General features: G+C 46.9%; 1 protein-coding gene across 2 annotated transcripts in view; it reads right to left on the bottom strand.

The window, feature by feature from the left end:
• GNAO1 (G protein subunit alpha o1) overlaps window positions 1-22,892 on the bottom strand; it is a 175,316-nt gene that overhangs the window by 76,320 nt on the left and 76,104 nt on the right. For both annotated transcript variants that reach the window (XM_025447555.3, XM_025447556.3), the window contains exon 3: window positions 8,147-8,288. In XM_025447555.3, coding sequence (XP_025303340.1) covers window positions 8,147-8,288 — 142 coding nt within the window. The remainder of the gene's footprint in view (window positions 1-8,146; window positions 8,289-22,892) is intronic.

Raw genomic sequence — 22,892 nt, forward strand, 5'->3', positions numbered from 1 at the left:
GCATCTACTGTGTGCCAGGCCCTGCTCTAGGAGTTTGTGCCTATTGACTCGCAATTTTCAGCCTGCCCACTGAAATAGGTCAGTTACTACACCTCCATCATCATCACTTGCCTCACAGAGCTCATACTGTTGTGCTTCCAGGAAAATAAAAAGCGGTGACTACTCAAGGGTCTGCCTTGCCTGTGCCGCTTGGGGTCAGGGACTGAGTCTGACCCACCACTACACGCATAGCATACCTGCATGGACGAATAAATAGGGGAAAGCAGGAGGCTGCTCCAACCACCTTTGTTCTCAACAGTGAGGAGGTAGAGACGGCATGAAAAGAAATGTGTTCCATATCGTTTGTTCCCTCCTCCATGGATGTGTCTGTCTCTGCAGGGCAGAGTGTGTCTGTCCTGTTAACAGGCATACCCCCAGCACCCAGCCCAGCAGTTGGCCCAAGGGCACATACATGTTGGATGAACAGAATCACTCACGAATTCGGCTATCCACTGATCCCCACTCTGCACTGAACACGGTGATGTGGGAAACATGCAGACAGACATGCTCCAACCCTGGCCCAAGGTTCCAGCAGCCAGATCTGGGGTTCCTTATGGCAGGGCTTAGACAACAGGTGCCTGTCTTAGATCTGGAGCCTGGGGCCTCATCTGGCTTTTGGACCACAGGGAGGGGGCCGACCTGGCTGCATTTAGTCTGGCAGAGCTGGAAAGCCAGAGCTGCTTGAGGCCTCAGAAATCACAAAGTCTACCTTCTCATCCCAGGACATGATCTCTGCCCAAGTTTGGGAGCCCTTAAATCTTTTTATCTTTGGATCAACTCTGCCATCCTACACATGGTCGGCCAGGAAATAAGTGCTTGGTAAGTATTCGTGAGACTATTAACTGACCAACCGAATGAAGGAAAATGAGGCCCCACATTGGCTGGGTCATCTGAGGCAGACTGGTCAGATGGAAAGAGAAGTGACCATGATTCCGGAAACCTGGAGTCCTAGTCCTGGGTATGCCACATTATCCCTTGAGTAAGTCCCTTTCCTGTTTGGGCCAGATGGGGCCTATTTTGCCGCATTTGCAAAATGGAACAGTAGACTTTAGATGGTCTCGAACGGAGGAGTTTCCAACTCTACCAATCTGCGCAGGCAAAAGGTCAGAGCAGGACTCGGCCTGGGCTGGTGTAGCTGGAGAGCCTGGGTGTGCAGCATGTGACAGGTGTGCATGCTGCTGTCCAGCAGAAGCTTGTTCCAGGCCTCAAGTATGGGCACGGATGCACTTAGGCCTTTATCTGTCACCACCCCTGACCCCCATCAGATCTGACAACCACCACTGAGGTTTCTCCAGGCCCCGGGGGAACTCAGGCAGACACAGGCCGGAGAGCAGTCTTGTTTTTGCTCGTTTCAGAATTCATGCACACTACAGGGTGAATGCGCCACAATATTTCCCGGATTAAAAAAAAGGAGTTCTGAGCTCCATGGTGTGACTTAAATGTCAATATTTCCTTTACCAGAGGAGATCCAATGACATTCTGGAAACCAAGTATGAAATGTGATTCAGCCTCCCCAAAGAGCTGCCATTATCTCGGGGGTGGGGGGCAGTTCTAATGAAGCCCCTTGGTGGAATAGAAGAGCACCTGGCAGCCATGCCAACCAGCACCAATCTTCAGTCCTGTTTAGGTCAACCACCTTGTGCAGCCAATTAAGTGCCTTGTGCCTCTGTTTCTAACACGCAAAATGCAGATAAAACTGTACCCACTCCTCACTAAGTTGCTGGGAAGATAATTCATCAAGATTTTATCAATAATTTTAAACAAAATAAAAGAGCAAGAGTTAATATGTGTTGAGAACTTTCTATGCGTCAGGCACTATCCTGAGCACGTTGCAGCATTATCTCACTTAATGTTAGAGCAGATGAATGAAGAAGGTATTGGGATTATGCCCATTTTAAAGACACAAACACTGAGCACTGAGGAGGTTTGCCTCAGTGCCATAGAGCTGGTGGAATAGCTGGGATATCAACACAGTATCTAATACTTGTATCAGGCATTGTACTGAAGACCTATATTGTCCTCAAGGAGTTTATAATTTGATGAGAGAAATAAGCACATATACAAATGGTGAACAAATGAAAATGAGAATATTTTCAACTGAACAAAGCCTCCTGCAAGTTCAAGGCATTACCTCTTCCCACTGCCCTGTTAGTTTACAATGTATGTTACACACGTGAGTATCCAGAAACATGCACATAAAGGTTACGTCTGCTCATATGTATTTGTGTGATAAAATCTATTAACAAGGGACTATTTCCCCATCCCCCCACTGGTCCAAGTGAACCTTCTAATCCTGTTATTGTCCGTTTTCCCCCAGCCTTTCTTCTAATGTCTGGGTTCAGGCCAGTTTCACCAGACCAGTTTCTCCACTTTTATGATGCAGATGAAGGCCCAAGGCTGAAAACAGAGGAAGCAGGAGGGGGAGAGCCCAGCTCCAAAGGTTAAGACAATTTACATGATAATGAGTGGGTGGGGGGGAGGAGTGTGTGGAGGGAGGGAGGGGGAGAGAGTGAGAGAAAGGAGGTTGGGGGAAAGAGAGATGGAGCGAGATGATGAGAGAGAACCTCTCACAGGCAGAGAGGAGAGGAAGGAGGAGGGAGACAAGAGGTGGGAGAGAGAAGGAGAAACAGGCCAAGAGAGGGAAAGCCTTGCAGACTGGAAGGGGGGAGGTGCAGAGAAGGAGTGTCTGCAGACTTTGGGGGGACAGCAGCCCAAGGCAGTAGGGGTGGGGTAGACAAGAGGAAGATGTAAAAGGATATATGAGAAAAGCAGTGGGAGCTGTTCTTTGGGTCCCTTTTCATATTTCTAGAGAGTCTTAGGATAAAGACTGAGGTTGTTTTAAAGATCTGCTGTGCCTGATTGTGCCTATTTAAATGGAACTCTGCTCTGGACCTGAACCATGTGGATGATAGCTTCATTAGGGGTCTGATCCAGATCATATATGTATATATTGTGCCTGCATAACCTTGGGCAAGTCACTGAGCCTCTCAGCCTCATTTTCTTCACTTGTAAGGAATAACCATCGAACCACTGCACAGGTACTCTTGAGGATTAAGTAATTAATGCCAGTTGTTTAAATCGGGCCCTGAAACATACTGACCGGAAGTCACTTATCATCACCTTTAATTCCCAAAGCTTCAGTTCTCTGATCCATCTGCTTGCTGATCACTCCCACCAGGCATAGCACCCTGGGCCCAGCCCAGCTCCACCTCCTGCTTGCTTCCAGAGGGTTCACTTGCTCCCAGTCTCTGGATCCTTGCCTTTCGGCCCTGATAGCCCATCCATTCCATCCCAGGCCCTCATCTGCCTCTCATCACCACACATCACATTGCTGTGCTTCCTTTCCAACCCCATAGAAAACCACACTCCGCCTGTGTATCATTCACTGTAGCTCCCCAACCCTCCTCCCCACTTGCAGTCCTCCCACCAGTCCCTCCACCTCCACACCACCATCATGAGAATCTCCTAAAAAGCTCATTTTCATCCCACCCCTCCCCAGCTCAAAAATCTATCAATGTCTGCCTGCTGTCAACGGGAAGAAACACAAACTCCTTGGCACACCTTCTGGACCTCACTACGTCTTCTAGCTCTCCCACACCTTGCCATATCCTCACCCTTTGTTCCTGTTCCTGGCCTCCTTTGTCCATCAGATCTGATTTGGCTGCTACCAACCTACTGCCTTTGTTCCTGTTCTTCCTGCTTCCAGTCCTTTTCCTTACCCACATCTGCCTTGTCAAGCCACACCCCTACTTCAGGGTCAGTATCAGCCTCACTTCTGGTAAGAGGCTCTCCCTGACCCCCAGTAACAGCTAGCTGAGTGCATTCTGCTAGTGAGCCCTGTCTTCCCAAGGAGATCAACTCCTTTTTTTTTTTTTTTTCCAAATTTTTATTTAAATTCTAGTTAGTTAACATATAGTGCAGTATTAGTTTCAGGAGTAGAATTTATGATTCATCCCTTACACATAACACCTAGTGCTCATCACAACACATGCCCTCCTTAATGTCCATCACCCATTGAGCTCATCCTCCCCACCCCACCTCCTTCCATCAATCTTCAGTTTGTTCTTTATCATTAAGATTCTCTTATGGTTTGTTCCCCCCACCCCCCCTTAAAGGCTCTGTGTCACATACCTCTGAATGTTTACACAGGGCTTAGTGCAAAGCCTACCCATAGTAGGTACTCAATCAACAACTGCTCATTTAGTGATAAATTACAGGTGCTTCTACTTTTTTCTATGACACTTTTGGAATTAGACTTGTCATTCCACTCAAGGGACTTTTTGGGAGATTTATATTCTGAGCACAGTGCAGGTTGTTTGAATGAGGAGGGGACCAAAAGATGAATGACACAGGCCTTGTGCAGAAGGACAGGCCTTGTGAAATTATGAAGGAGTTCTTATTCTAGGCTCCACTGGTGGGCTTTATGAGTGCCAGAGCCTCCTCAAATTGTATGCAAATTTCCCAGATGTGTGCATGTGTGCATTGTTCTGGAGAGGAGGCTCATTCCTTTCATTAGCTGCTCAAATGGTTTTGATCACCCTAGAGTGCAAGGGTCACTGCTCTAAGAAAAGAGTAACATAACCAATTTTCATACCAGTACATGAGTAAGCTCTCAATGGAGAGAAAGCCTTGAGCTGAGTTTTGTTGTCAAGAAGATGGAGAAGAAAACCTTCATGGAAGAGAAAGGAGCTAGGCTGGGTGTCACTTAATAGAAGGAATATCAGAAGGAAGAGAAGGAGAGAAAGGCATTGGAGGCAGAGAATACAGCCTGAGCCAAGACCTGGAGGAATGGGAATGTGTGGTGTCTTTGGGTAGGGGGTCTGCGGCCTGGTGTGGCTGGGGCATGGGGTGTGGACTGATGTAAGGAGATCCCTGCTGCTTGCCCCGTGTAGCAGCTTTTTCAGGCTTAGGCTCATGCACAGGGAGGCTGAAGGAGAAACCAGTTACTCCTCCCTACACTGGGGGACCAGGGTGGGTGATGAGCCACCTGCCAGGAGAAGTCAGGGACACCTGTTTTAATGAGATACAGCAAGGAAACTTCTAGATGCTTCTTTGTATGGAGACTGCAAAGCTGGCTGGCCCAAGTAGGCTCTGGATGTGGGGCTGTCTTCCTCTAGATATTTCATGATGGATTAGGGGAGAAGCCAAGAGAGTGAAGGAGGTCTTTTGAGGCCAAAATACAAGTTTGGGTCTGCTCTGCATGGGGCAGTTCCTACAACATCCAAACAGCAGATCCTCCAATTGGGCCACCCCTGGGCCCTGAGAGAGGAAAGAGATTGGAGAACCAGCCCTGGGGTCAAGGCATCTGGGCACCACTTGGCCGGCTGTAGGTAGACCTGATTGGAAGGCGTCCAGTACCCCAGGGCCTCACCCCTCTCCCAGGGTGTAGTTCAGGCTTTCTCTCTCCCAACATGTCAGCCTCACTCTTCTCTCAGGGCCTTGGTGTTTGTCTGGAACCTTTGTCCCCTTCTGCTCCCATAGCTGGCTCCTTCTCATAGCCAAGTTTCATCCCTGATGACCCTTCCAGGTCCAGGGGAAACTTCAGTCTGAAACAGCTCTCCCCACACCCCCACCCTGATTTATAGTCCCTACACTCAGCTACCCAGACTGCAAATCCATACCAGTGCGCTTCTAGAAAATACCTTTCCCAGAGGTCTGGCTCACTTTGGCCTGAGTCTTGGGTCAACTTCTCTTTTCTGCTCCTCACAGGTGATCTAACAGAGGGAGGAGGTGCCCCAGGGCTTGGAGGCCTTTGTCAGTCAGAAGGATTGTGCCTGAGGAGCCTGTGCTGCTGGGGATGGGTCAGCCATCTGCCATGGTGCAGCCCACTGTAACAGGACTGGGCTCCAATGCTACTGTGTCCAGTGGACTCTCCTGGGTGTCTCCACTCTGTTCCTGATCCCCTCTGCCTTGACACTTTCCCTGCCCTCCTACTCGATGACTGTCTTGACAGGGAAACCTCACAGAAGAGGAACAGCCAAAGAGGCCCCAGGGGCCCCCAGCACAGTCCTTGATATGTCTTATTCTCAGCAATTCCCAAGCAACTACCTCTCTATTTAGGATAATCAAATGGGTGAGGGGGCAGGGGGAGGGGGAAATCCCACAGGAATAAGTAGTGCTTTCAGAATTGAAGAAAAGGATTCCAAAGTCATAGTGACTTTTCTGGGTTTTAATCAGGGCAGGAAGTTTTTGGAAAGGAAAAGCTGGTTAGGAGGCAGGCATGACAGTGACCACACATACACCTCACAGGCCGTGTATGTATGTGTGTGTGCAAGTATGTAGGGTATGTGCTGTGGACACATGTGCCTTTTGTATGGAACCTATCATTTGGGTAACAGAATCAGGTACCTTACACTTTCTGGCCAAGAGGCCTGTGGCCTGTCCTGGTCTAAAGATCACACCAAGTGTTTCCTGCTCTGGGCTTTAAAGCATGAGTTCATTAAAATGAGTTAACATATGTAAAATGCTTAATATAGTGCTTGGCAGAGAGGGGGGTGGTCAGTAAATGATCCTATTACCACTGTGGCCATCATTATTAAAATGAATGGAGCCCTGTAACCATCTTGGCTAATGCTGATGACCTGAGTAAGGCATGTGCTGGATGCCTGGTTTCTCAGGGTACCACTCCCACTGTGTCCATTTCTGAATCCCTAGCAGTCAGCACACTGCCTGGTACGCTGAAAGCTGTCAATTTATACTTCATGGAAATAAGACTAAAGAACCAGGAGTGCCCCTCTTTCCACAGTCCTTGGCTCTATGACCGAACCGAAGCTGGTCCCCCCTCCCCGGGCTGGCAGAAGCAGAAGCGCTTCCTCTGTGAAATCAGCTGGTGGACTCCACCTCCCAGAGGAGCAGTGGATGGGACCCTGGCCCTCCGGCCAGCACCGGGCTTCTCTGGCCCAGGCTGGCCTCAGACACACCCGCAGTCAACAAATCCCCCTGTGGAGGAGGAGCCGAGGCAGGATGACAGGATGACTCTGCCCCATGGAATTAGAATTTTGTGCATAAAATATTGAATTTTACATTTAAACCTATTTGTCATAGATCACTTATCAGACCCAGAGGCAAGGATCGTTTTCCTCTGTGAGGGAGCTGATTCTTTTAGCAAATATAAAGGATATGTATAGAACGCACAACTGAATCACACAGTATTCAGAGATTAATTCTCTCTATCCAAAGACTCCAATGCAGGGCCCAGGCGCTCAAAGACCTCCCCATGTGCTCCCTTTCTCTTCCCTCCAGGACGCAGGGAAAGGATTGCTGGGATTCACAGTCCTACAAAGAGCTACTTCTGGATAGAACTCTCTAAGGATGTTTTTCCTTCTTTCTCTTGCTCTTTTATTTAGCTTTGCCAAGCATAGCTGTAGATGCTTTAGTCTTACAGTTAATGCAAATGTTTGCAAATAACAGGCTTTTATACACTTATTCCATTCATCACTTATCAAACACCTGGGAACTCAACTGAAAAACAGTCCCTTGTATGTAAGTGCTGAATCACTAAACTGTACACCTTAAGTTAATATTACAGTGTATGTTAACTAACTGGAATTTAAAGAAAACCTAAAAAAAAAGAGGTAAAATAGTCCCTGTCCTAGGATATCAACTTCTCGCAGGAAGGAGAGCACCTTAGGTCCTCAGACTCACCAGGGACACATCCCTTGGTGTAAAGGAGGAAAGAGTCAAATTCAAATGGATACCCACTCCCCCAAGAAGGGAAGGAAAGCTCTGCTAAAAAGGGGAGATGGTGCTCAGTTAGTGCTCGCTTGGTTTGAGAAATACTTTTTCTGCTCAAGTTAACTACTCAAGGGCAAGTACTTGTACAGTGCTGTGGGAGTCCCAATTTAGGACATCAGTAATCCTTTGTCACATGCAAGATAAATCCCACATTTTGTGGCTGCTGTCTTTGTTGGTGACTTTGCTTTGGAGGTATGCTTATCACCTAAGCCTCTGTTTGACTGGATTTGCCAGGCTGACTGGTACACTGGTTTAGGTTGGTGACTAGACTTCTCTTTCATAGACAACAGTCTCTTCTGGTTCCTGTAAGAGAGTCGACACTATAAAGAGCACAGGACCTCTCCTTGCAGTGCCCATGGGCACAATGGCCTACCTTTCTCTCCTTGTCACCATATTCAATGCCCAAAGTGTCCATGGCCCGGACGATGGCTGCCAGGGACTGGATAGTGTTGCTGTAGACAACAGGCTTGTACTGTTTCACGTCTTCTCCAGAGAAGCCATCTTCGTGAATGATCCTAGAGAGAAACCACACACACCACATCTGATGAGTGCACTGTCCTCACTTGGTACCAAGGAACACCAGGCATGTGACACCCCTGGGGCCAACCTCTTGGCTCAGCTGGCCTAGGGCTGTGTCTAACCTGGATGCTCAATCCCTCAGCTGCTGCACTAGTACCATAACATCTGAAAGAGGAGTTTACCTGAATTACTGAGAATTAAGCAGAAAAACAGAATAGTGGCAAAAAGAAATATAGTCTTTTATACTACTTATATATAGCAAAAGAAGTATCAGGCAACAAGGTGCTAGTTATACTTGAAAATGCTTAGAACAGGAGGAACACACAGTAAGCACTCAGTAAGTGTTAGCGGTTAGTATTTTTAAGCAAAGCTCATGGTCTTAACCTAAGTTTCCACGTAGAATTACACTGATGAAGACCCCTGCAGGAACCTGCAAGTGAGTAATGATTTTTCTTTTGCAGAAAATCCACAGTGCTTACATGTAAGAGGACTCACTTAAAATGAATCTTCTTCATCTTTGACAGTAGAAGACTCAACAGAAGGCATGTGTCTACTCTTCTGTCCTTGGCTAGGATTTGACTACCACGTCAACCTTATTCTGGTGGCTCTGAACAGTGACATGACAAAGCTGACATCACAGTTCCCAGAGGCCACATGACACTCTCTGCCCTCCTGTTCTCAGGTTCCTCTGAGCTCAGGGGTAAGGCCAGACGTGCCCTAATGTCCCATCTCCCTGCAGATAGTAGCCACTCAACACGTGCTCACTGCCAACCAGGTTCCCAACAGGAGAGAAGGCGGGGAAGAGATGAAAAAACCAAAATTTGGCAAGAATTCTCTTATGGTTGGAGCAAGTAAGAAAGAGTGAGTGGATTCAAAGACTAACATCTGACAGTAGACACCATCTCCCCCAAGAAAACTGTGCAAACTCCTCACTGGTCACATTTTTCAGTTCAGGGTTGAATATTACTTACAATATGAACATACATCCATCTAAGAGCTGAGACTTCTCTTCCAACCCCCCACAGCGCTTTCCATTGCTTTCCATCCCTTCATTACTCTCAGTACAGAAGGAAATTGCTCACAGTTCTTTTTTTAAAAAACAGTTTTACTGAGATATAATTCACATTCTGTACAATCCACCCATTTAAAGTGTGCAATCAAGTTTTTTAGTCCATTCGTGGGCTTGGGCAATGATCACTTGCAGTCTAATTTTAGAACATTTTGTCCCTTCCCCCAAAAGAAACCTACTACCTATAGCAGTCACTCCTCACCCCCATGCCCAGTAAGCAACCGCAAAGCTGTATTCTGTTTCTATAGATTTGCCTATTCTGGACATAAATAAATGGTATCATACAATAAGTGGTCTTTTATAACTAGCTTATTTCACTTAGCATCATGTTTCAAGATTCATCATGCTTTTTTTTTTTTTTTAAGATTTTACTTATTTATTCATGAGAGACACAGAAAGAGAGGCAGAGACATAGAGGGAGAAGCAGGCTCTCCACAGGGAGCCTGATGGAGGATTCGATCCTAGGACTCCGGGATCACTCCCTGCACCAAAGGCAGACACTCAACCACCCGTCACCCGGGTACCCAAGATTCATTATGTCACAGAAACTTTCAGTACTCCATTTCCTTTTATTGCCAAATTATATTCATTGTATGGATATACCACATCTTATTTATCCATCCACCAGTGGATGGACACTAATAATTCTTTTTGTAAAATCTGACTTGATACTGGTGTTAGGTCTTTATCTGGGGTTTCTCTAAGAAGCAGATCAGAATGACCTTTCTGACTTCATGGGCTTCTTTACCCCTACATCTATTTCTGTGCAAGTTTCCAGAGGGAGTATACACCCAGTCTGGATCATTGGTGCACTACCCTAGAGGGATCTTAAAGAAGTTGCTAGGTCCCACTGTAAACAACTAGAAAATTGGAGAAAATATATGAAACAAGCAGTTTCGGAGACCATATAGGACTGTGATCCTGGAGACAAAGGGAAACAAATAATGGGGAGTTCTGTGATGGCCTCGGCTTTCCCCTGGAGGCATTTACCAGCCCTCAGCGCAGGCTCAGAGAGCCTAGGCAGAGTGCAGAATTATTAAGTTGATGAGGCAAAGATCCAAGTTCAGGAAGGCTGAGGTGGCTGGGATTCCAGGAGAGAAAACTAGAGAGACAAAGAGAAAGGAAGCTCCCTTTGCATGAATAGGCATCTTCTTGGGTCTTGAGCTGAATAAGGTAAGACCGCTTGAGCTCAGCAAGGAGCAAACACCAGGGAGCTTAAAAGCAGAATACTTCCCAGGGCTCATCCAAGGCTGGAAGATGTGCAAGTTCTGACCTAGGCAGAGTGGAGAGTCCTTGCTGAACACTGAGGACACTCAGCAGAGACCCTAAGAAGGCTCATGCCATAGCAGTAGGGCGAAACTGGCCCTAGAGTTAAAGCTACTTTAGACCTGCCCCTGCTTAAAAATTAGCCTTAAAAAAAAAAAAAAAAAAAAAAACAAGCTGACCCCTAAGTAACTTAATTAGAATAAAGTTCAATACTTTCAGTGACAACAACAAAATCAGACACTCAACAATATGATATTTTTAATATCCAGCATCCAATACAAAATTCCTGGCTATGCAAAGAAGCCAATGTGACCCACAACCAGTTAACAAAAGCAGACTCAGGAGTGACAGAGATGATATAATTAACAGTAAAGACTTTAAAAATACCTATTTAAAATATTTTCAAGAAATTAAAGGAAAATATGAATATAATGAGTAGAGAATGGAAGACACAAAAAAGAACAGAATGGGATATCTAGAGATGAAAATACAATATTTGAGATAAAAATTTCCCAGTATGGGGTTAACTCATAGAAGGTTAGTGACCTTGAACACAATGGAAACTATCCAAACTAAAGCAAAGAGAGGAAAAAGGCTTAAAAAAAAAAAAAGGCATTGTGATATTTATAATATATGTAAAACTAAAACATATGCAATTATAGCACAAAGGATGGGAGGGCTAAAATAGAAATATACTGTTGAAAAATTCTGATAAATGAAGCACTTAAAAGTAAAGCATGGTAAGTTAAGATATATACTGTAAATTGTAGACAACTTAAAAGCTATATAAAAAAGCCAATTGTGGGCAGCCCTGGTGGCGCAGCGGTTTGGCGCCGCTTGCAGCCCAGGGCGTGATCCTGGAGACCTGGGATCGAGTCCCGCATCGGGCTCCCTGCGTGGTGCCTGCTTCTCCCTCTGCCTGTATCTCTGCCTCTCTCTCTCTCTAGCTGTGTCTCTATGAATAAATAAATAAAATCTTTTTTTTTTTTTTTTAAAAAAAGCCAATTGTTACCCAGGCTCCACAACCAGACACCCCTCCAAGGGTGGGACTTGCTGGGTAACCTAAGAGGTGCAGCTGGGACTAGTCAGTCCTCATGATACTCTCTCTCAAGAAACCAGTGCAATGAGTTTCTCATTCTATGTTCTGGACCAGCAGGCCTTACCACTCTCCTGGTAATACTCTCTAGGTCCTTGGCTGCCTTCAGGATCTGCCTCCACTAGGGTTTGGAACTCTAATTTTTCACACCCATTAGTATCACTCATCATACCACCCTAACACAAATAGTAAGTCCTCAAACATCAGCTGCTGTTATTATTTCCTTCCTTCCTTCCTTCCTTCCTTCCTTCCTTCCTTCCTTCCTTCCTTCCTTCCTTCCTTCCTTTTCTTTTTCTTTCTTTTCTTTCTTCTTTCTTTTTTCTTTCTTTCTTTCTTTCTTTCTTTCTTTCTTTCTTTCTTTCTTCTTTCTTTCTTTCTTTCTTTCTTTCATTCTTTCTAAGATTTTACTTATTTATTTATGAAAGACACAGAGAGACAGAGGTAGAGACACAGGCAGAGAAGCAGGCTCCCTGCAGAGAGGCTCCTATGGGACTCGATCCCAGGACCCCAGGATCATGCCCTGAGCCAAAGAAAGATGCTCAACTATTGAGCTGCCTAGGCATCTCTATTTTGTTTCTTTTACACCACCAATGAAGGAAGTTCTGTTCGGGGGATTCTGACTTTAGAATGTGGGTATTACTATTCAGAGCTACCATTTATTATATACTTATGATGTGACAGGCACTTGGCATTTATTCCTCACAATAGCTCCTCGTAGATAAGAAACTCAAGACCTGAAGGGTTAAGTCCTTTACCAATGACACCCAGGGATAGAACTGGGCTTGCCCACATCTGCCTGGCTCCTGAGCCTAAGGAGTCAGCCTTCCACTGCTCTACTCTGCCTCTCTAGATAAGATGGGGAAATAGAAAATAAAGATCTTAAGTGATACTTTTAAGGATATATGACTCAAATCATTGCTAGTGGAGGGCAAAGAAGATGAGGAAGGTGGCATGAAAGTAATACTAAAAGGATTGATTCTTAAAAATTTTAGTGTTTTCCCCTGAGTGGTGGGATTACTAACAGTATCTTTTTTTGTTGTTGTTTTTTTTTTATATATATTGTTTTGTATGGTCCAACTTTTCCAGTGTTAGCACTACTTCTTGGTAGAGGCCAATTTAAAATTCTACCCTGAAACAGGAAGCCCAATTTTAAGCTAATATAAGCCAGTCTGAACAAGTTACAAAACTAACAGGACTAGAGCAAGTTTCTCCCACATTGAATCATTTCTGCAAACCTTACATGAAGCTTCTTTATCTTGTGCCACCCCAGGCACCAGGCTGAGACCCTCCAGGCAGTTTTCTATCCAGTCCAGTCCAAGCATTGAGGCAGAGTACAAAAGTGAAGTGTACTGGGGACCCATGCTCTGCTCCTAGGCTGAGAAGACATTAGCAGATTACTCTGTCTTTCTCGGGCTCACCTCTTCTTCTGTCAAGCAAGTATAATAAAAACCTACACATCCTATATCCAGGCTCCCAGAAGATCCAGAGATTTCACACACAAAGTGAGTATCAGAACATGTCCTATGATATCAGCCCAGGAGTGTGGGGCAAAGAAAGGAGGTGTCTTGTCAGGGTGTATGTATGTGTGTATGTATTTTTAAAGTAGGCTCTATGCCCTACATGGGGCTTGAGCTTGCATCCCTGAGATTGAGAGGCACATACTTTACCAACTGAGCCAGCCAGGTGCCCCTGGTCAGGGGTTGGAGAGGCAGCCCAGGGGAGTCTGGTCTCAGCTGAGGTCTGAGTCCTGGGGAGGTAACACCAGGATTTGTAAAGCAGGAGTGAAGCTGCATGCGACACCTTAGTGACAGTGGCATCTCTGGCATCACACTGCAGCAGCCCTACAAACTGATCTTCATCCAAGTGTAGAATAAAGTCCCAGGGACATCATTTGAGCCACTGGATCCAGTCATACCTGAAGCTAATCCTCCTTTACGCTTCTGAGTGACAGGAGCCCAATAATTCCCTCTTATTTTTGCATAAGCTAATTTGACTTGTGTTTCTGCCACTTACAATTAATACAGTCATGACTCAAACATGCTCTGCACCTTGATTAACGACAATCATTAGAGATCATCTCCTGCTAGGCTTGTCTATTACTTTTACCACCAGCCTGCCAGCCCCTGGAGGCCAGGTACCACATCTCACCCTTCTCACTTCTTCCTCTCCATATTATTTGGCACAGCACTGGGCTCTGGACAGTACTCAGAGAAAGTGGGACATAACTATGTGAGCCAGGATTAGACAGATACACAAGCCCCACCCCTGCCCAAGGAGCTCACTAACAGAGGTGTGTGTGTGTGTTTGTGTGTGTGTGTGTCTGAGAGAGAGAGAGAGAGAGAGAGAATGTTGGGGTGGGAATCCACCAGATTTCTTACGCCTGCAGAGCCAGGGTAGCAGAGGGAAGCCAGGTTAGATGCTGCAATCGTGCCTACCACAAGCTCAGGGACTCTGAAGGGTGGACCAAGCTACCAAACCAGAAGAACCAGCAGGCAAAGGCTGCCTCTGTAGCCCTCAATGTTTGACTTTGGACAGGAGCCACCAGCTGGACTCTGGAAACCTGGCAATGCAACTGAAGGAGGAGATCTCAAGTAGAAATGGAAGGGGGGCGGGATGAATCCAAGCCCACCAGAGCAAGTCTGAAATTCCTAGGAAGAGGCAAACAAGGAGGGACCCCTTGCCTCCCCTGCCTTGGCTCCTCATCTTTGCTGCCTTAGGGACCTTACAGGAGGCCTGGACAAGGGCTTTCTTTGCTCTCTGCTTCCCCCTCTCAGCACAGGATTGCACTCAGCTGCAGTGAGACTCCCTGGGCACAGTGGCCTTATATGGTCACAGAACCACAGGCTCAGGAGCTGGAAGAGACCGTAGAGGATCATCTGCCCCAGTAGCCATTCTCCTCCTTTGAATCACAGATGCTTCTGAGATTGTGATGAATGCACCAACACACACTTTTCCTCCTAGTTTCTGGAGGCTCAGAAACTCGAGGGCCCTAGGTGGCTAGAATGCATAATCTTCACACTATCTCCAGCCTGGACTAAATGCCCCTCCTCCACTTCCCTTTCTCCAGCACTGGGACTGTCTCTCTGCTCTCCACCATAGTCCCATTGGGGATCCAGATTAAGGGGGTGCTTTGGGAGCCAGACTCGAGCTATGGAGCAGAGTCATTTTTTTAGCTGCCTAGTGTTTCAGCTCCCTCAGCTTTCCACAGAGATGGGCCTGGTAGTACCAACCCTCCTCACCAGTTGTGCTACGTAAAGAGAAGCGCTGGGCATGGTAAGCACTCAATTGGTCCCGCTGTTATTATTGTTGTTATTGTTGTTGTATTTGGTGACAGGATGGCAGTGGGGCAGGGAGTGCAGTTTGCTGGCTGTCCCATGTCTCTCTTCTTGAGGAGAGGACATAACCCAGGGCCACAGGGCAGGAAAGCCAGGAAGCCATGGGAGGACCACTGCTTGCCAGGAGGAGATAGCCACAGCAACAGCCACAGAAAGAAGGACGCAGGGAGAGGGGGCTTTCTTGGCACTGGAGCAGAGAAGCTACTCATTTGCCTAATGAACATCAGCCAAGCAACAGTGGGTTGAAAGGCTGAATTTCCTGATTTGGGGGCTGCTTAGGGATGTTATGTGTTTCTAATTGCAGCTGGGGATTCATATGCTGACTGTTGTAGGTGAGGGTCAGTGCTGAGCACCTTACCACTGACAACAGTTCCCAGTCATCAGGGAGATGTGGTCAGCAATAGGGAGATGGCCCTGGAGCCACACCCCTGCCTCGCAGTGGTGGGAAACGACTTCCCTGGATTCACAGAATGCGTTTTTAATCCAACAGTGAGTTAATGACACACACCAGCAATTAGGAGCTCCATAGAACCTATCAGACTGCATGGAGCCTGGACAGGATTGTAACATGAAAACACCCTTAGAGTATCTGGTGTGTCCTGCGCAGCCATTGTTATAAAACTACATTTGTGTGTGATGGTGCTGGTAGGAGGAAGGGGTGTGGAGGGAGTAGGGGGGAGAAGGGCTGGATGCTTAACAAAATATCATCAATAATCACTTTAAGGCAGTGGCATTTGGTGACTTTTTTTTTCTCTTTACATGTCTGTTTTGTTTCACTAAAAAAATGTGCATTTGTTATTTGAAAGAACAACACATACTTTTTGGTGGGAGGCAGACACTTCAAGTTTAACAGAGGGGACCACTTTGGCCAGGAGAGGGGTCTAGAGTAAGAAGGGGAGAGTCATTAATCAATAGGAATTTCCTGGCATGTGTCACCTAGGTTCGGCTGGATATAAGATCTCATCAGACTCTGAAGCCCATGAGGCCTGGTCCCTGCCTCCTTGGTATTCTCCTTCTGGACAATAAGGCGAGTGTTGAGAACAAGAAAGCTAAATATTGTGGTATCTGCCAAGGGCCAACTGAAGGGTCTGTCACCCAAAAGCCATTCCCTTCTTATCATGGTGAGGTCCTCTCCCTGCGTCCCTTGCAGCTAAGAGTGACCATGTGATCCAGTTCAAGTAAGACTGAGGGGGAAGTGGCTGGACCTGCCTCTGAGAAAAGGTTTTCCTTCTTGGTTCAAAGAGAGAACAGCTTTTCTGCCTCCCTACTCCACCGTTCCTCTACCCCTGGCTGTCCCTCCCCCGGCCATCCCCTGGATTCTTGCCTCTATATGTGGTTATGTGAGAAAGTGAACACTGGCGCCATGGCAGCCATCTTGTGACTGTGAGGTTAAATGCCACCACCCTGAGGATGGCAGATGAAAGGGGCAGAGCGGTTTCCCAGTGATGCTCCCTAAATGTCAAATGAACCCTGGGGCCATCTGATACCAGGGGGCATGCTCTTGCCATGATGCCCTCTACCTGGGATAGGGAAATGGTCCTCCTTGGAGCCAACACAGAAATAGTCATTTTCCAGGTGGGAACTTATGACTTACAGAGAAGAGATTTGCCTATAGGCATACAGTTAGCTTGTGATGGAGTAGGGACAAAATTCCAGGAGGTTCTCCATTGTGCCACAGGCTCCTTGCTTTCCGTAGTGCTCCCCTGAAGTAGGAGGTTAGTGGGTGACACCAGGCAAGAAAAACATCAATTGCAAAACAGAAAGATTTTCCCTCTTCTATCTTAAAATCTCTAGCTCCTAATAATTTGGAGGCTTCTTTGAAGGTAGTTTGTAAGCGTCTCTGGTTCATTCATTCACTCGTCCCCTAATGCACTTTCCCCATATTGTCTGGGTAGCTACTATGTACCAGGCACGGTGTCAGGTGCTGGGGACAGAAGAGTCAACTGGCAGACACCAGAGAGCTTGACTCCTACTGCAGAAGGTATGTATCAAATAAGCAATTTCACAAATGATTGATTAAATTACAATTGGAATAAATGCCACCAAGAAGAAAAATATCATGGGCAAGAGATACGAGAGGAGGACCTATAGTATGGGCTTGGGGGCAGCAAGGAAAGTTGCACACGAGCTGGCTGCAGGGACAGAGAACAACACAGGACTCCGGAGAGGGAATCAGCACATGCCACACCGGCTCTCTGGAGAGCTGCTTCTGTACGCAGTCTCTGCGTGTCTTCCAGAGGGTCCCCCACCCGCGCCCAGCAGGCACACGGGGTGCTGGGAAACATGCTGTAAAGGAACGGAAGGAGCTTCCTGGGCTGGCAGGTGGGACTGGAAGCCAGAGATCCCAGTCGGGAGGCTGCTCTGGATCTGGCGAGGGCGTAGGTCTGATGTTTCCTCCCCAGGGACGGTTCCACCCAATCTCCTGGAAAACATGCAAGCTAATCCAGTGTGGGAAACGTCACAACACCAGCCAGCAGGAAGAGCCAGCCAGCTTGAGGGGAGGCACCCGAAACAAAAGGCAGAGGAGAAGGTCCTGCAGGAGGCCCCACCTCTTCTCTTCCCTGTTGAAGCTCCCATTGACTGTTCACAGAAGGATCAAGCTTAAGTTGGGTGTGAACTGCAGGAAAGACCCTGGCCCCTGATTCTGTGGGTGCCACCAAGAGTGAGGACTAAGTGGAGCAGTCAACAGTGGTCCAGGAGGTACTGTGTGGGCAGGGCCAGAGGTGGATGGGAGATGGGTGTTTCCAGCCCTGCAGCAGCTCCAGTTCCCTAGAGGACATCATTCTTTCCTTCATTCATTCCATAAATGTATATATTGAGCACCTGTTAGGAGCCAGACACTCCCTGACTCTCCTACTTGCTAACAGCATGGACTGTGGGCAGGTTGCCGACCTCTGTGGGCCCAGGTCTCCACTCTTTATTTTTCTTTCTTTCGTTTTTTTTTTGGGTCTCTACTCTTTAAATTAGGGATAATGACTGTCCCTCACAGGGCCATCAGCAGTGTTAAAGAATGTGCAAGGAGAAGCTGGCACACAGGCCCATTATTACCAACTGCTGGTATTATGTAGAATTCACAGACTGATCAGTGCCAAAGCAGGACTAAACTAGTCTTGTCTCGGGACCCGTGGGTGGCTCAGTGGTTGAACGTCTGCCTCAGTTCAGGCCACGATCCCAGGATCCTGGGATCGAGTCCCACATCAGACTCCCTATGGGGAGCCTGCTTCTCCCTCTGCCTGTGTCTCTGCCTCTCTCTGCATGTTTCTCATGAATAAATAAATAAAATCTTAAAAAAAAAAAAATACTTGTCTTGTCTCCCGGGGCCTTGGGTCTGCCTCCTACCCAGAGCAGCAGTTTGTCTTGACCTAGATGAATGGGTGGAGGGTATCCATGTTTTGAATGACCAGCTCAGAGACCACTGGCAGAGATGAGACCTGTGTGCTTACAAGGTAATATGCTGAGACCTCAATTTCTGACTTCCCAGAGTTCCTCTCCCCAGAGCAGAGGCAGTGGGACCCGGAGGCCCTGATGGGGGTCAGAAGCTTCGCTTGTGTCTAAGCTTCCATAACTGGCAGAGCCAGAGCTTTCCTGAAGGTGATGACTTCCTCTTCCTCTCATCCATAGAACTGACTACTCATGCCAGGTACCAGCCCTACAGCACCCAGCAGACAGTGGTGGACAGGACAGACATAGACCTTGACTTCAAAGGACTCACCATGTAGCTGGGGAAGACAGAAAATAAATAACTGAATAAATAATATTTAGAGTGATGAACACAAGAAGGGTAGAGGGATGGGGTTTGGCGGGGTGGAGTTAGGAGCCAGGAAAGAAGGTGGCATATGAAACTGAGGCCTGAATGATGATAACTGAACCCTGCATATATGTGAGGAAGAATATTTTGAGTAGAGAGAACAGCAAGTGTAAAGGCCCTGCCCCCCTCCTCTGTGTTAGAAGAATGGTGAAGAGTTAGTGGGGCCACAATGGAATAAGTACCAGGGAAAGTGGGGGGGGGGGGGAGATGAGGTCAAAGAGGGCAGCAGGGAGCTGATCACATGGGGTTATTGTACAACTTATATTTTTTTCATAATATGCATTAAAACCTATTAAAATAAAAAAGTCGGGGATCCCTGGGTGGCTCAGCGGTTTAGCGCCTGCCTTTGGCCCAGGGCACAATCCTGGAGTCCCAGGATCAAGTCCTGCATCGGGTTCCCAGCATGGAGCCTGCTTCTCCCTCCTCCAGTGTCTCTGCCTCTCTCTCTCCCTGTCTATCATAGATAAATAAATAAATATTTTAAAAAAATAAAACAAAATAAAATAAAAAAGTGTAGTGTCCTCCCAAAACCATTGTGATTTCTACCGTTGCTTTTTTTTTTCTTTTTTGCTTCTAAGTGTGGATCGCCTTTAAATGATAGCTTTCCCTCCTCTTTCCCTAACTTCTCCAGCTCTGTCTGAAAGGCCTGTTGTTGGAACACTTATGGATTCCAACTTACACAGCTAAGCAAAAAAGAAGAAAAAAAATCAGCCATCATCCCACCACCTGGAGGGAAGCACCATCCACATGTTAGTGTGTATTTCAGTCCTTTTATCTGAGAGTCCGTATGTACACGGTCTTTCCTGAAATGGAATCACACCGTGTGCCTCTGCATCATGCAGCAGTTGTCACTGGCTGCTTGGTGTCCCTTCATCTGAGTGGGGCCTGAGTCATTGGACCATCAGTGGACTCTTGGGTTGCTTGTAGATGGAAGCTAGCTCTTCCCAGCTTCAAAGTCAGCTGCTGGGGAGGCTGCCTGACCATGAGCGAATTTCTCCTAATAAGGGCAGAAAGCTACAAAACCTGCACAGAATAAGCCAGAGGCTGGGTGACCCCCGGCCTTATAGGCTGGGCTCAAGTGAAGCGTGTGAGCACAAATGGGATCTTTCAGTGATTTGAAAAGAAGAGAAGAAAGATCCAATTTAAAATCCAGCTATTTAATGGTGAAATGGAGTTGCATGGTTTGTGAAAATTTATTTAAAAAGTAGGTAAGATCCTTTAGTAATTAATATGATATTTAAGACTTGATAGTCTAAGAATAACAGAATAGAAGGGTCTTTAAAATAACAGTATTAAACAAATCAGTCGCCCAGGGGAATGACTGGTACAAAACAAGGGATATGTCCTGTTGACAGTGACTTGCAGAAATCTGTTATAAAGATGCCATTTTTAATAAGGGGTAACTCAGGCCAGAAGCAATGATGTCAGCTGCCAATTGTCACCAGACGGAGCCAGGGGCAAGGCCAGGACTTGTGATTCCAGTACAGAGACTCTGCTGCCATTATCTGGAAAGTAATGTGGACCTTGTCCTTTCCCAAGACTCTCAGTGCTGGGAGGGTGGGGGGCACATGCCAGCTCCCATTCTAGGCAGGTGTGACGCTCAGAGCACTGCCTTCTAGAGCTCTGCTTCTTAGCAGTTTGGCTGGTCTGAATCCTGGGACCTTGGCCTTGGAGACAGAAGACCTGCCAGGTTCTTAGGAAGTTTGGCCACTAACAAGCATCATGACCCCAAGTGGAAAGGGCGAAAGAAGTCCCCAGAGAGCTAGGGTGTCTGGCTCACCCTTCTTAGGTCAGCATCATCACCTTGACCTGGGACTCCACCTTGGTATTGGAGGCATAACCTCCTATGGCCTCCCAATCATGTCAGCATTTTTAAGAAATGCTCCATTTACTGTTACAGCTTAGATCTTAGTTTAGTTGCCCTGGAGACCTGGGGCCTGGCATTGGCTCCACCATTGACCAGCGACAGTGAGCTTGGACATGTCCTATGTGTGCTGCCTCAGCTTTGGACTTGGGTTGTGTCAGTTCCCTGTGGTGACCCTGCTTCACTCAGGTTAACCCAGTTCCGTAGTCATATCTCTGTCTTTGCCAAATGTAGTCTATTTGGAATCCAACAGCTCATAAAACATGGCGGCAAGAAATTACAGGGACTCTTGATGGACCAAAAACTGAGCAGCTCTGAAACAGAGACCTGCATACCTTGCTCAATTCAAGTTCTGCTCAAATATCACCTCCTCAGATCACTATGGCTAAAAAAAGACTGCTCCCACCATCATTTCCTGCCTTATGATATATCTATTTACATGTATACCGTCTCCCCACATTCCAATGAGCTCTATGAGGGTGAGGGCCTTGTCTGTCTCGTTTACAAACCACAGTACCCTAAGCAGTGCCTAGACATGGTGAATGGGCAGTTAATGGTGGCTGGATGGCTGAATGAAACGTGATCATTTAGCGCCTCGTCAGCTCCAAAATGGCAGCTCTACACATGACTCCTTCCTATGATGGTAGGTGACCTTTAAATTGTGGGCCAGGATGAATGGGCTCCCCTGACTCACCTACCACCTCAACCTCTGGTTGTTACTCCTGTCTTCCCACCTTGGATGCTGACTAGTCTTCCCCCTCAGGGGCCAGGGTCTGTGGCCCTTTTTCTAGTGATGTTAATTAGAATTACTCCCTCATTCACTGGTGGGAGTTCACTCCCTTTTACCCCTAACCTTGGCTTATATAGGTTTCCTAAGGGCCAGCACATACAGATACCTTATGTTGCCTACTCTATGCTCACTTCTGGAAAAATCCAAAGCCATTCTTTGAAATCCAACTGTTAAAATTCATTGGTTATGTTGCAAAGACATGACAGAGAGCTTTATGGCTTCTAAGCCCTTTTTACAATGCCTTATGTAAAGCCATGAGCTTTCATTAAACACAGTAAAAGCCTGTAGTGAGGCAAATTGGTTCAATGTCGATTTTACTGCTTAAATCTAAGTAACATTTCTGGTTTCCCATCTGCCTGATTAGGGCAGCTGCTAGATTGCCCTTTCTTCTGCTGACATAATGAAATGAAGTATTCTTATTAGTACACTATGTTTAATATATGAATAATATTATACATTGAGGGGCAGTGTGAACAGCTTTTTAATTATATTTTGTGGAGAATGCTACAAGTGAGGCTGCAGAGCTTTGCTCATCTTGTTCAATCCTTTGGGGAAAAAAAGCCCTTTTTCCCTGCCTGTTTACAGTATGCTTGTTCATTATTTATGATCCCTGTTCATTAGGCCCTGGGTGCGGTCTCATGAACCACAGGAAAGAGAGAAAAGACCCCTGGAGCCCACTGTCTCTGGAAGACAGCTCACAGACAAGGCTTTTGCCAACTTGAGCCATCTAAAGCATCTCCTCTTCCAATCTCAGGATGACAGGCTCTGTCATCTCAGCAGACCAGGTGGGACTCTGACAATCTGTGGGAGGGCTCCTATCTGGGTTCCTCTCGGCTCCCTTGCCACTCGCTGTGGGGTGCAGCAGTGACTCACTGCAGAATCCGCCTTATGAGCAAAGATGAGCTTTGTAAATGGCAAATGAGGGTTGTAGCAGACATCTGCTGTTTTTGTTTGCCCAACTTCTATTCGCCCCTCCTTTGGAGAACCATCCTTCCTCCCACCATGGGGTCTCTCCCTATCTCTAGCCTAAGTTCCTGGGGTGCGGCCCTGCTCCCCACCGGCCCAGTCAGGGTAGCGCGTACCTGGATCTAGCTATGCCCGGGCTACTCAGTTACATGACACAATGTTTCCTTTTGTGCTTCAGCCACACTGCAATGATGATGACCACAGAGCCCCCGGGATTTTGTCTGGAAGGATGGTGACAGACATTGGACTAGCCACACAGACTTCCTGATCTGAAAGGGGGTGTCTGGTTATTGTTTGGCTTCTTAGGGTTCTGAGGGCTATGACACTGCAGGAAAACATCTGCCCCAGGCCCACTTCAAAGCAGCCAAGTCAAGCTGCATGCAGGTCACTTTCTCCTACAGGCATT

The sequence above is a fragment of the Canis lupus genome, chromosome 2, assembly GCF_003254725.2.
Source record: "Canis lupus dingo isolate Sandy chromosome 2, ASM325472v2, whole genome shotgun sequence".
Classification (NCBI taxonomy): domain Eukaryota; kingdom Metazoa; phylum Chordata; class Mammalia; order Carnivora; family Canidae; genus Canis; species Canis lupus.